Source organism: Aplidium turbinatum, chromosome 6 (assembly GCF_918807975.1).
Source record: "Aplidium turbinatum chromosome 6, kaAplTurb1.1, whole genome shotgun sequence".
NCBI classification, from domain to species: Eukaryota; Metazoa; Chordata; class Ascidiacea; order Aplousobranchia; family Polyclinidae; genus Aplidium; species Aplidium turbinatum.
Window position 1 is genome coordinate 3,168,636 of NC_137477.1, and position 14,892 is coordinate 3,183,527.

At 35.0% G+C, this 14,892-nt stretch overlaps 1 protein-coding gene across 3 annotated transcripts in view; it reads right to left on the bottom strand.

Annotated features, from left to right (window-relative positions):
* Positions 1-12,742: 12,742 nt before the first annotated feature.
* The window catches only part of LOC145772640 (uncharacterized), a 30,729-nt gene continuing 28,579 nt past the window's right edge, over positions 12,743-14,892 (bottom strand). For all 3 annotated transcript variants that reach the window (XM_082584509.1, XM_082584507.1, XM_082584508.1), the window contains exons 14-15: positions 14,174-14,250; positions 12,743-13,674 (exon numbers count right to left, since the gene is read on the bottom strand). In XM_082584509.1, the coding sequence (XP_082440635.1) occupies positions 13,615-13,674; positions 14,174-14,250 (137 nt within the window). In that variant the 3' untranslated portion in view covers positions 12,743-13,614. The remainder of the gene's footprint in view (positions 13,675-14,173; positions 14,251-14,892) is intronic.

Consider the following 14,892-nt stretch of genomic DNA (forward strand, 5'->3'; position numbering starts at 1 on the left):
ATCTCATGAGTTGGCTTTGTTGTAAAGCAGGGGTGGGCGAACTACGGCCCGCGGGCCGCATGCGGCCCGCGAGACCATTTTATGCGGCCCGCCGGCACTTGCAGAAACTACTACTCATCACTTACTGTTTTAATTAAACAGGTTACATGACAAAATATTATTCCCTTTACGAGTGTGTTTTTCTCTTCAGTTTCAGTGCGTAAACACACACACGTCAGTCACGCATGTATTGCTACATGCTCTCACGCATTGTTTGATCATAAAATACAAATACGGTAGCGGCTACCATAGGCCTACCAGTACTTCTACTTTCCTCCAAATAGCTTTCATTGTTATTTGAGACGCACAGTTTAATGTTTTCTACTTCGACAGGATTTTTGTTAAAAAATAAAAGATTTATATTTTTACTCTGTTAAAATAATGAGTGCTGTTAAGAAGCGAAAGATTGAAGACGAAAGTCGTGTTTTCAATAAGGAATGAACAGTTAACCCTTTGCTTTTCAACGTTTTTTTGGAAATTAACTGCTCAAGGGGGGGCCGTTTTTGGATCAAATTCAATCAGCTGTTACGTGTTATCCGCTGATGCTATTTCAACAGAAGTTGCACTGGTGTAAAAGCAAATCATTTGTCTATAAGTTTGAAAACTCATTATTTTAAAATTTTATATGTTAAACTTGATATTTCAATTTTTGCAAAGGTACCCAAAAACGACAATTTTGATTTAACTTGCCGCCTTTAATTAACCGTGCTAATCCGATTTCATGCAAACTTCTAAATAACAAAGAGCTCGATCGAACGCACGAAGTGTGTGTGCGGTGTGCCGAATCATTGCATTGATTAGAATTTACGACTTGCGAGCAAATCTTATTGTAAGCTACTCACTGATTCTAAAATAGTTACAATCAGAGTAATAGTGTTACACGAATTTGAAAAAAACAAAACTGCGTTTGTTGTCTTACATTTTTATCCTAAACTAATGCATTCCGAAACTCATGGCTAGCTTCTAGTTTTATGGAACCAAATTTCTCATAAGTAACACCTTAGCCTGCTTGAATAGCTGTTTACATCTTCGTTTGTGTATTTTAGGTCTACAATTGAGTTTGTAGTATGAATATTTTTAGTAGAGAGAAGACAATTGAACAAGTTGTTGAAATAATCTGAAATTTCTAAGTTCAAATTAGGTGCTTTTGAAATTGTGGATTTGTGTCAAGTCGCATCACAAATATCATGCAGGCCACATCATAAGTCATTTCGCTTACGGGTGTTTATAAACATGACTCATAAATTACATCCACAAAAAATACAGCATTTACATCAACAAAGCTAAGTTCGAAGCTCACTTTTTATTGAAGATTGTGTCAATCAATTTGAAAATACATTTTTAGTCAGCCAGCGTCGAAATAATGCAACAGCGAATTGAGGAACATGCGTAAACAAAGGAAATGTGAAATAACCCACAGTCAGCAAATCTACATAAATTTAACGTTTACAAATGTTGAATCAATGTAAAAGGACTGGATTGCTGACTGGGTCCTTATTGTTTGAAGCACTAAAAATACGCGTAAAAGCGACAACGTCAGCAAGGCAGTGATTATGTTTCTGGCCAAAAAAAAAATAACGTTTGACTTCAAAGATAAAAATGATTATAACGAAGCTTCAAAGTTTGTCGTAAAACATTTTACTGAGATACAATAAACATAATCATTCTGTGCCAGATTGTGAGAAGACTTCCTAGATTCTTTCCAACCATTTGCATGATTGCAAATTATTTTCTATAACTTTACATTGCTAAAAAATGGCTTCTTTGTTGAAACAACGTGGCTACAATTCTATAAAAAATTCTTAGGCCTACTACATTGAAGTAATGAAATTTTTTTTGTGATTTTGCTGATGACGTTTTACAATATCCGAGAAGTAAAAAATAATAATGATGAATTATTTTACAAAACCGTGGTTTGCAAGTGCTTCACAAAAAATTGTTGGGGGAAAATTTACTATTAGACGTAAAACGTTTGTAAAAGAAAATTGTCGGTTTACGTATTTATAATGTTTATTGCGCTGTTATCGAATTATAAACTGCCTGTAGGCTATTGTCTACCTTTGTGGTTGCCGGCCAGCTTAGAGCAGCATGCAAACTAAGCGTTTGTGGTATTTGCATCGTGTTATGATTCTCGAAAATTTCCCACAAGGTCTTTATTTTTATCGTGATATTTTGTGCCTCTTCTGTCCTAAACTTGAAGTTATTGTGCAGCACTATCCACATCGGTTTTTAGACTCAGTCTTCATTGAAAATCTTTTGTGTGGTGCATCATTTCAAGTAGTGTCTTCCCCTAAACTGTTACACAAATCGCCCAGAACCAGGTTGATTATTATGTATCTTACAGCAGTTGAGAGCCCGTTATTGTATGTGTGGAATTATTACTGTAGATGTCTGACTAAATTCATGCCAAAGTCGAGCAAATTCTGCTTTCGGGATCCTTGCCGTTATTTACTGTATTTTTTGTTGATAAGTTTAGGCAGCATTTTTCCAAGATAAATGAAGACATCGGTATTGTTCGTCACTTAGATTTAGTTTTCTCAGCATTATTTATTCATTCTTTGATCCACTAGTTTGTCCCACTTTTGGTATAATCGGATCGTTTATAAATGGCGGGTCTTCACAATAGCCGGCCTCTTATACATTGGCGCAACGTATTCAGATGTTGAATCAATGATGAAGAAAGCTGATTTGTTGTTTGTCTTATGTGACGCCTAAATTTATGCCTCGTCTACAGTACAAAATATTTTGTAATGTACATTGTGTACATTGTACATTTTGTTTGTAGGCCTACATTACAAAATATTTTGTAATATTTTATTATCATCTTTTGTAATATTTTATTATCATCATTATCATTATCATCTATTATATTATCATCTTATATTATCATCTTATTATCATTATCATCATTTTATTATCATTATCTATCATCTATCATCTTATCATTATCATCTTTATTTTGCGCTCTTTGGAACAAAACACAGTGCACTGTGAAACAAAAATACAGGACATAACAACAAGTAGGCGACATAAAGCAGTGAAGGGACGCCATCGAGTTAGCTGCTACGTGTAAATGGAGCCTATCTCATAATTTTGAGTGTATCTCACAATTACTGTTTGCAAAAACGCTATTTCTCCGGCTTCTCCCAAAAGCATTTGCAGTGATACATTTCCTCAATTGCAAGTTTTGTCAATGAGAGCATTTCCATAGAACGTTTATTTCGAAACCAGGTTTTCGTGTCTTTATCCAAGAGAAGATTTCTTATTGTAACGTTTTTTATTCGTCAATGAATATTATCTGCTTGAAACAACTGTTTTGAATAGTTTGTGGCCTCCATAGCCTACTGTTTTGATCGTGGATTGCTATTCTTCTTTGTAGAGCTGATAACGCAAAAAAGCTTGCTATTATTGTTTCTAATTAACAGCTTTGCGATCACTGGCTTTTCTTTGCAGCATAAGAAATAACGCGCTTTGTATTATTGAGGTCAAACCGTGGCCTGGGTCAAACCAAACAAAAGAAAGCAAGAGGATGCTTCTCTCTGCTCGCGCATATCGATGCACGAAGCAATTATGAGCTTATGGCTTGTCATCGCAATGTAATCCATTTCACGCTTTGCTGGAAGTTAGCTAGAAACAGCAAAAATTCACCAAAATCTTGAATTTACAAGAAAACTACACAACTTTTAGCATCAAATTTAATATCATCAGATCCGCCTGGCAATTTTAGGAAAAGTCAAGAAAAACCAAGTGCATGGCGTTACTGTGCTTCAAATAATTAAAGGAAATATGAGGGGGGGGCCAAATCTGGCCTCCCTTTGAGGAGCAAAGTGTTAAATACTATTTTATCGAAATTGGGAATAAAGCAGTTTGCTTGTTGTGTCGTGAGTCCGTGGCTGTTTTCAAAGAGTACAATTTAAAAAGACACAATCAAACCAAACACGCAAACTCCTCTACCACAGCCATGTCCGCTGGCTGAGCCTGGGCAAAGTATTGAGGATAGTGTGGGAGCTAAGAGAAGAAATCGTGATGTTCCTGGAAATGAAAAGCATTCACTGTGATTTTAGTACCAACATAGTTGATGAAGAGTGGAGGTTGGACTTTAGGTTTGCCATTGATATCATGCAAAAGTTGAACGAATTGAATGTAAAACTTCAGGGCAATGGTTTATTTGCACACGAGATGTACGTCCACGTTAAATCATTCCAAATGAAGCTGTCACTGTTCCTCAGACAAGCTGGTGACAACAGGTTTTGTCACTTTCCTTTGCTGAAAGAAGCAAACATTTCTGGTGAACTTGCAGCAAAGTATAAAGTTCAGTTGGATAAATGGATACCTTGGCTATCGAATTCGGCAGAAGGTTCCAAGACTTAAAGAACCTGGAACCACAGTTTAATATGCTCAGCTCTCCATTCACTACAGAAATTTATTCGGCCCCAGAGGATTTACAGCTGGAACTGCTGGACTTGCAAGCAAATAATAACTTGAAAGAGAAGTTTAAGTCAGATTCACTGCCTGACTTTTACAAGTCATTGTCTGACGATTTGTTTCCAAACTTAAAAAACTTTGCTGCTAAGTTTTTGACACTGTTTGGATCCACATACATATGCGAACAAGCATTTTCTTGTTTAAAAATAAACAAGTCGAAGAACAGGTCTTTGCTGACAGACACCAACTTGCATGATGTTATGAGGATATCTACCAGCAAACTTGCTCCCAATTTGCAGAAGATTGTGAAAAACTGTGAACATTTGCACAAGTCTCATTAACTTTTGTGATGATGATTGCATAGCTTAAAACGTAACTGAGTGTGAAATACAAAAATTGTATTTAATATGAATATGCGTTAATTACACACCGGGAAAATTTTCCTACTTTGTAATGAGAGTGTGCGGCCCCCCGGCTGCAACATTTTTTCAAATGTGGCCCTCAGTACAAAAAGTTTGCCCACCCCTGTTGTAAAGCATTCAACCGTAATGATTCCGCCTTTTGTTTGCAAACTCGAGTTTTGAGTTGCTTTGATTAATCTTTTAATTACATCTGAGTTGCTTTGAAATTATCAGAGAGCATCCGATAAGCTATGCTCAAAAAATGTAATTTTACGTTGTTTTCTATGGCGAATACATTTTGTTTCTAACTTATAACAAGAAGCAGTAGGAAAATTCTTGACAAAACTCTGTTTATCTCATAAAACAAACAGACTGATGTGGTAAGTTTCTTGATTTCTTGTCGGAAAGCAAGGAGTGCGTTCTTGACCCGCAAATAAACTTTTGCATGTACCTGTACACTTATATTCGGCATCCAGGCCGGATAGCGACTGTCAAAACAGCGACTGTCATAATGGCGACTTCATAATAGCGACTTCATAATAGCGACTTCATAATTTTTGGATTTATATCATGCCAGTCAGCAGGTTTTGACTTGGAGGCCAAATTTCGAGGTCGCTGTTTTTAATTAATCGAGTTCTTGATGAATCGCTGTCGTGTAGTCGCTCTATTGACAGTCGCTGTTTTTAATTAATCGCTGTCGTGTGGTCGCTCTATTGACAGTCGCTGTTCTGACAGTCGCTATTTGGAACCCGAGCCTTATATTCACATGAATATTTATGGATGTTGTGAAAATGTTTTATGCAAACGAGAGATTGATGGATACTGAAAAGAACTTGACACAGACTATCTAAACTGCTTGGCTTTTGTGGAAAAACACAAAACACAGCTAAATTACTGTGCTTTGACAAGCATTGTGCATATTGTATCATCACTGAATCTTTACATAAATGGTAATTTTGCAGTTGCTTGAGAGATTACAAAATTATTTTTTTATACGAGGATTGAAAAGTTTTGATATATCTCAGCAGAAACACTATTAGGACTAGAGATGTAAATGCAAAAAAAAACGAACCGTTTTTTTTTAAAAAAAACGTGTTTTTTTTCAAAAAAAACTTGGGCCAAAAAAAACACGCGTTTTTTGTTTTTTTTTGTTTTTTTCATATTTTTCTGGAAAAATTGCAAATTTTTTACAATTTGCAACTTAGTTTCATTATAGTGCTCTAGAAAAACATTAAACTAGTAAAAATGGTTTTATTGGTGTGCTGAAATTCCTAAGTGTTTGTTGCTTGGCACTTGGCAGCATATGTTTTTTGCATAGTCCTACGTTGTTTCGCTTTCTTCCTCATTCTCAGGCATGTTTGTGGCAGTAGACCTGACAAACATTGAATTAATGCAATTTGATACATGACATAATGTAGATGAGTTAATTTCTTTTTCCTTTTATGGAAGTTAGCCTACGATTTTAGTGTACCGGGACTGGTTATTCTTGTACACACTCAATGGGTAGACGAAATTTTGGCAAAAACAAGATGGCAGTTTTCAGAACACACATTACCTTGTTTGTGGTAATTTACTACTGCAAGCTATTGCCAATAGCTTGTTTAAACATATTTTTTAACTGATAGCTTAGCAACGATGTATATGCTTTATAAATGTTGAAATAGAAGTATTCTTTTCGTGTGATGTAAGGTCTTAGACACTTTGTCATTGATACTTCTTGCAGATCATTTGTGACATAATGCAAGAGATCTTGATATTTTTAGTTGTCAAAAGTAAGTGCATTTGTCAGAAAAGGTTTAGGTTAATGTTCCTTTCAAATGCCCACCACCCATGTTGACTATTGCTAGTAACTACCAACCATGAATGAAGAAATTTTCCCTTTAAAGTGGAGTTTTTCAGGACTGCTCAGTGTTCACATAGTGAATAAATGCTTCATAATACTTTTCCTGACAAGTATAAAGTTTTATCCATATTCCCGCAATGCAGGATAAAAATACAAAACAAACATCAAAGATGAAAACTTATTTTATTTGGGAACTAGGCCAACTACTTTGAGATAAAAAGAAATTGACCTCTTGTCGTTACACACCAATAAAACCATGATGAGTAACTTTAATTTTTTTTTTTATTGGGTAGAGGAAAGATTGACGAAAAGTTTGGCAAAAACAGAAAAGTGCTAAAGTCTCAAAGTCCTGCAAACTGGCTCAAATTGGATGGATTAAGTGCAACCATACTTCTTTTTAACATGTCTATGACAGCACAATGGTTTGATTAAGGGAAAAACAAACCTGACTATGACATCACAAAGGAGTATTGAACCTCTTCAGGGAAAATAAAAAACATCAAAATGTTTCCATCTTCCATTCCACTACATTTAAATGTGATTTGGGCTAAAAGTTGGGACTTTAGCAATTAGCACTACACTGCTTTTGCCAAACTTTTCATCAGTCTTTCCTCTACCCAATTAAAAAAATTTTTTTTTTAAGTTGCGCATCATGGTTTTATCGGTGCGTAACGACAAAAGGTTAATTTCTTTTTATTTCAAAAAGTAGTAGCCAAAACTTGTTTTAATGTTCATAAACCGATAGCCCACCCCAAAGTAGATCTAAAAATTATCCAAATATGTTGAGCGGTTCTTGAGATATTGCCGTTTTTCTATTGCTCCTTATCTATGAAGCCACCTAGTGACGAAGGTTATTTCACTTATAACACGAGAACCGCTTGTGTGATTTTCATCAAGTTTGCACCAAATGCACATCAACTGGAACAACCTCTTGAAGTTGTACTGGAAAAAAGGTGTGGAGTGCTGGTCAAAAGTGCCTTTGTGAAGCAGAGAAACAGGACACTGACCACCTGGTCCTGACATGCCCATTAACCAAAATCCCAGGTGGCTTCGAAACTGTACACGAGTGTGGTACTGCATTTAACAACTGGCTGGACCAAATTATAGATAATACTTGAGATGTGCCAACCATAGGACACTGTTACTACTATTTGAGACGATGAGAAATCTTTATGGCTCGTGTGTTGAGACTTTGAGATCTACAAAATTGCAATGAAAAAATATACCAGACATATTGTCTGATTTGAAATAAGTTATACGAGTTATGAGACTGTTTGTTTTTTGAAAGAGATGCTATTGCAATGAGTTTACCCTAATTGCTGCATATTGTGACATTTAATGTAAAAATAGGTAAAAAAAACAAAAAAAACGAATAAAAAACAAAAAAAACGATAAAAAACAAAAAAATCGAGCTCGTTTTTTTTTTAAACAAAAAAAAAACGTTTTTTTACATCTCTAATTAGGACCAACTCAATAATTTCAAACTTTTCATTCAAATGTTGGTCTTCAAAAGCTTATTTTCACAAAACGGTGTAGGCCTAAATCTTTTTCTCCATAAATTTGAACGTTTGTGTCATTTGGAGCAAAGTTGTTTGTTGGGTTGAAAGAATCTGAAATCAATGCCTCGTTTTTGTAACGTATCGTAACGTAATCTATCAGTCAGCGCTTTTGTGCCTTTTTGTTTTCGAATACATTTCCGTGACAAAAGATTGGCTTTTGTAATAACGCCATCAACCATAGAGTTGTATTCTCTGACTGCATCTCAAACGCTATACCATACTCAGCAATTTTTCTAAAGCATTGTTACACAAAATGCATATCTGACAAAATAAGGAAAATATGTTGAATTGAATTATATTTTATACGGATCGTTTTCCTTGTCCTTGAAAAAAAGAAAGAACGATTTTTATAGTTTGGCATAAAAATATGTATATTGAGGTTCACCTTGGTTTGCATAATGAAAATCACCTCAAAGAATTGCTTGAAGTGATTTTCGCAGCTATTTGATCCTTCGCGATGATATCAATTAATTAGAGTTTCTATCAGATGAAACCTGTTCAAACTATTTTTTTTTAAAACTATGGTTCATTCAAGAATATAATACTTTGTAAATATAGCTTACTTCATTTTTGTATTTTTACTTCGATTTTTTCACAAGCAAGACTTTACACAAAACAAGTTATTTGCAACGTGAGTTGATTGACCATAGTAGTCTAAATGGACCAGAAAGCTGTGGCCAAAACTTGATTACTTTTTATCAAAATGTTTGCACATTGGAAGCAGCAATCACTTTGTTTCAAATCAGCAAATCACTTTTTGTCATTGGTTCAACGTCTGCAGACGTCTAAACTAATATACGACAAAATTGATTTTCTGGGTCTTCGGTTCGGAAAAACATCATTATAATGTATTGTGACGTGGTCTATCAGCCAGCAGTAGTTTACGCGTCTTTTGTTTTTGGGTGTGTCAATTACAAAAGATGGCTTTTGCAGTAACGCCATCAACCGCAAACTGCATCTAAAATGCTATTTCAAAATTTGAATAGAAAGAAATCTTCTAATGCGTAATAAATAACTTGACACAAAATGCATGTCCAACAAATTAGAAAAAAAAAGTAGAAAACGTTATTTTCCAAATCTAGTTAACAACATGAAAAAAAACACTTCAATCATTTTGACACAAACGTGCATTTTTAAAATATCAATAACCTTCAATTTTGCCCAAGGAAAAAGTCAACACTTTAGTGATTTTTTGTTTTTTTACGACAATTATATAGCACTCGGCCTGAAAAAGATTTTTTTTTCTATTTTTCGTATCGTTATGCCACGACTTTGAGTTTGTCACGCAGAACGGGAGTTCCATTTGGCAAACGACCTCTTCTATAGGCTATAGCCTACCAACACGATTTGACTAAACGATTATTATCACTACATTTTGTCACAACCGTTTGCAAAATTGTTTCATTCAAAGTGATCATTGTTGGTAAGTATTGAAACATATCACTTTGGAATGCATCGTGACATAGTTTATCAGTCAGGAGTTTTAGACGCTTTTTGTTTTTGGAGTGCTTGATGGCCTAAAATGGAACAAGCTCCTATCGAAGCAAGTCACTACCTTTGGATAGGTTGTTGTTCAAATACCACGTGACACCATTAGGCTACCTTACTTTTCTGTGTCCAACCGCTACCCAGACAGCAAATCAGACACTTTTTACATCAATTCAACCTCTTTAGTCGTTGCAATAATGTTAAAAACGAATAAATAGCTTCCTGAGATGTGCTGTGAAATACAAAGTGTTTCTTGATCATGCATAACCAAATTCGACAGTGTGAATGTGAAAAAAAATTGCTTGATTTATAGTTCCAATATCAAGTAATGACAGTACGTTTGAAAAAGTGTAGACTATAAACATGTGGCTCAAAAAGAACTTGAAATAGTTTTTTTGCTGTGATTTTGTCTCATTCTCTGCAAATGTTGAAACAAAGCAAATTGTTTTTACAATGCCTCCGGCAAAACAACAAGCAAACGCGAGTCGGACGCCAATTACGATTTCATTGAAGCGTGGACAACGTCTCCGCGTAAGAGATTAAAATCTACACAATGGAATTAACCCGTCACACTCAATTATAAGTTAATTAAGAAGCAATTTCTCAAGTCAAATAAAAAAAATATGACCAACATCAAAGTATTTGATTTTTCAAGTTGCGCTGTTGAACAAATTGCAAAAGAGTTTCGATGTTATGTTGTCAGATAAATTATCTACACCATGTGAAAATTTGATTGATCTATCTTGCGTAGTTTTTGAGTTACACGAACTCAAAGTGATAGTGTCGAACCGACCCCCCCGTCCGCAAGTCAACTGGCCAAAATACGTCACAGGAAAAAGGGTTAACCTCCAGAAAACCACCTTCAAGGCAAACCACATTACCAGATCAAATAATTGACTTTAAAGTTTGTGATGAAATAAGAGATTTTACCAATATCGACACAAGTCTCTCTCCCAAAGATTACAACTTAAATCTGGAAGAAAGTAAGGCTACCTTTTACAAACTTGAAAACTGCAAAATTTATGACATTCCTGTTGTAACAGAGACTATTGTTGTTGATCGATCAATACATGTTAAGCTATTTTACAAATCATCACCTATACCACTGCCTGATTGGTTTAGAAAAGGTGGTGATTGTAAGCTGAAAAGCAAATCTGTTTTAGAAAACTTTCCATCGTATATACACAACACTGCAGAAGATAAAGATCAATTGCATCCTCTTCTTGATGAACTGACCAGATCAAGATACAAGAAAACCACTGATGGCCCAAAGTATTCTGCTGATCTTTTGCAGTTTGCACTTATTTTGAGATACACTTCACTCCCAGCATACAAACTGATGCTGAAAAACTTTCCTTTGCCATCACTGAGTTTATTAAGTAAGCTGAGTAAGGGAGGGATTGAACCTTTGAAGACAGCAAAATTATTACTTCAGCAAGAAAAACTTGACAAAGAAGTTGTGCTTTTAATTGACGAAATGTATCTTCAAAAAGGTGTTCAGTATCACAGTGGGCAGCTTGTTGGAAGTGATCCAAATGGAAATCTATACAAAGGAATTATGACTTTTATGATTGTAGGTCTCAGAAAAAATATACCGTTTGTAATTAAGGCTGTTCCTGAAATAACAGTTGAAGGAAAATGGATAGCATCTCATATAGATGAAAGTATAAAATGTCTTCATGAAGTTGGGTTTAAGGTACGTGCCATCATATCAGACAATCACTCCTCAAATGTTGCTGCATTTGCAGATTTATATCGTAAGTATGGCGTTGCATCACATGTAAATGCAATTAATCATCCCAGCAAACCAGAACCTATTTCATATATGTTTTTTGATTCTGTTCACCTCATGAAAAATATAAGAAACAACCTATTAAACTCTGGTAGCTTTATTTTTCCCTCATTTCAATTTGATGGGTTTTTTGATGATATTTGCTTACCCGGAGGAGAAATTTCATGGCGATGACTTCATAATGTTTATGATAAAGACCAAAAATTACAAGGCAATCTACGTAAAGCATTCAAGTTGTCATACAAATCTTTACATCCTGGTGACAACAAACAAAGTGCTCCACTTGCACTTGCAATTTTTGATCCGACCACATCAGCTGCTATTGAAAGTTACTATGGAGACAGATCAGATGCATCTAACTTTTTAAAGCTAATTAATATAATTATGGTGGACGATAAGCAACAGCAAGCAACAATTTAACTCAAATTACCGCCTTGGAAATGCTGCTGTGCAAAATGACAACAAACTAAAGTTTTTCAGACACCAGTTCTGCTATGATCTCTACATTGAAATGTACAGCTTCACTTATAGAAGATTTGTTGGAAGATGGTTTTGGATACGTTTTAACATCTCGTTTCCAAACAGATCCGCTGGAACTTACATTTTCAAAATATAGACAAATGAGTGGTGGACGCTTTTTAGTAGGGTTGCGTGAAGTTGAAACTTCCCAACGAATTTTAGCTATTAAGACTCTTTTAAAAGAATCGGTTTCCATATGGAATGCGGACATTCGGCCTGATATCAACGATACTGCTTTGCTAACATTAAGAAACAAACTAAACAATATTTCTGAAGAACTTAAAAACTGTTGCTTGGATAAAAACGCTGTTGAAGTTGCAGCGGTCGTGGCAGGGTACTGTGCAAAAAAAATCGTTAAACGTTTACAGTGTGCTGAATGCAATGCATTGTTAATTTCTTCTAGTAGTGAACCTTTTGTCAATGAATATGACTATCTATTGAAACTGTCACGAGGTGGTTTAACGTTGCCTTCTGTTGATCTTGCTCAGTACACGTCGAAATGTTTTGCCATGCTAGATACTGCTCTCAGCGTGATGAGGCAAAGCGAACTGAGTGAAAAAACTGCTGCAGAAAATGTTTTGCTCTTAAATGATATGCCATTGAGCTTTTTGTGTCAAAAGCATTTTGCAAACATCAAGTTTGTGAATGCAATTATAACTAATGTGTATTTTAATAATAATCAAAAAATGTCCAGTGATTCAGTGCGAAAAGACGCAATATTGCATTTCAAACATAAACGGCGAAAGCGCGACATTTAATCCTGGCTGTTGTGATATCTACGTAAAGTATTGTATCGTTTTTAGGTCAGTATTGTACAGCAGTTGAAATAAAATTAATTACGTGAGGACAGTGACTAACTGTGACATCAGTTGCCAAATACGATATCTCCATTTTGCACATAATTTAAGCGGCTTTGCAAATCCTCAAAAAAACGTTGCATTCTAACTGTTGTTCCATTTTATGCACGTTAGCTGAGAGAAAGCAAAGGATTGTTAACATTTTACGTTTTATTTTAAGTTCACAATGTTTTTTGACGCGTGCGTACCAACACTTTACTGTGCTCACTTATTCGTGGTTGATTAATGTCTGACAACAATGGCGTCCTATCATTATTCTCGTCTGAGGTTTACGTCAAGCTACTGCAATTGTTGCTTAATGTTTTGTGTTTAGTTTGACTATGCACTTGCACTTGAAATGCCGAATTATAGTTGCTTTCATGCTTTATTTGGTTTTACTCAAAGGATCACTTTGAACTATATTAGGATTGCAGTCAATAGCTACAGAAACCTCTGCTGTTGATCAAAGCACTTCTTTTTTAAGTTGATTCAACGCCTGTGAATGTTAAATCAATGCTAAAAGGACTGATTTGTTGGCTGGTGTGCTGTAGAAATACAACTATCATGTTATCACTTGATACAGCGATAGAAAGTCAGCTACTTCATGACAAAAGTTACCCTACTAATTTTTGCCATTCAAGGCAAACTGTAGGGCCGTGTATGTTCTCGTAGGCCATGGTCGATCATAGATCGTTGTAAGAGGGCATCACGTTTATTGACTTTGAGGTTTCATTGTTACATATTCTTCCTCACCGTGAGCAGCTGTAGCATCCTGTGAAAATGAATCAATAATAAAATAATCAGCATATGATTTTCACAGGGTTTGGACCATGAGTCTGTGTCATTTGGTACTTTTTTTGTAACAAAATATAAAAAGTATACGTGTATACAAAATGTGAAAACTTTGCCCTACTAATTGTGGAGCTTTAAAGAAGTGTGTTATGAATGGTCGATAAATTGGTACACATCGTTTCCAAATTAAATTGAACAAAACAAATTACTATAAATACTGTACTTCAACAGCCTGACAAATTATAGTATTTCGGCCACTATCAAACGCGTTTTAAAATGCTGTGCAGGATTTCAGTGGTAGACATGGACACAGCTGGCAAGTTTTTTAATTCCAACTAATAATCTCAAAGTTATAAAACAATTATAATAACGGATTAGTGATATTAATTCAAATCTGATTTCTTTAAACATTCAGTAAGTTATCATTGATCTTTCGCAAAATAATAAACCAGTTTAAATCATTTGAGTACACAACTCACATGTGAAAAGACCACGTTTTGATCAAAATGATTTATTTTCCTGTGTTTGGAACTGATTTCTTCATAGTTGTGTTCACCTAAGAGATGTGTTTATAAACAAAAAGAAATATCACGAAAGTTGACAAAAAATGCTGTAGGCTAATCACAATTTATCCAGCTAATGAAACAACATATTTCTCAAATATTCCGTATTAATTGTTTGTAAAATAATCTAACTTTCATGGTAGTTGCTATACTCTCTAAAACATTTTTAGAGGTTTTAGAGCAGGGGTTCCCAACCTTTTTTACACCGCGGCCCCCTTTGAAAATTTTGAAAAATCAATGGCCCCCCTATTCTTATAATGTATTATTATTTTTGAAACAACTGGGAATTAAAGGCCATTTCATGAAGATTTGGGCAAAATGTGCCAATATTTTATTAAATTTTAATTTATTTCTTTTGTTACAGAGTGTTGGAGTGGATTTAGAGATGATAAATTTGAAAAATTATTATTTTTCAAATTTTTCCATGGCCCCCTTGAAAAAGGCTCATGGCCCAGTAGGGAGCCATGGCCCCCAGGTTGGGAACCCCTGTTTTAGAGAGTAGTATTTATATTTGATGTAATTTGCTCTGCTTGGATTTTTGCTTGGCATTGAGCACTTTTTGTAGTATATTGTATTAATAGCATTTATTGGTTACTTTCATGGTATGTAATTATTACCTAAACTTTATTTCAATT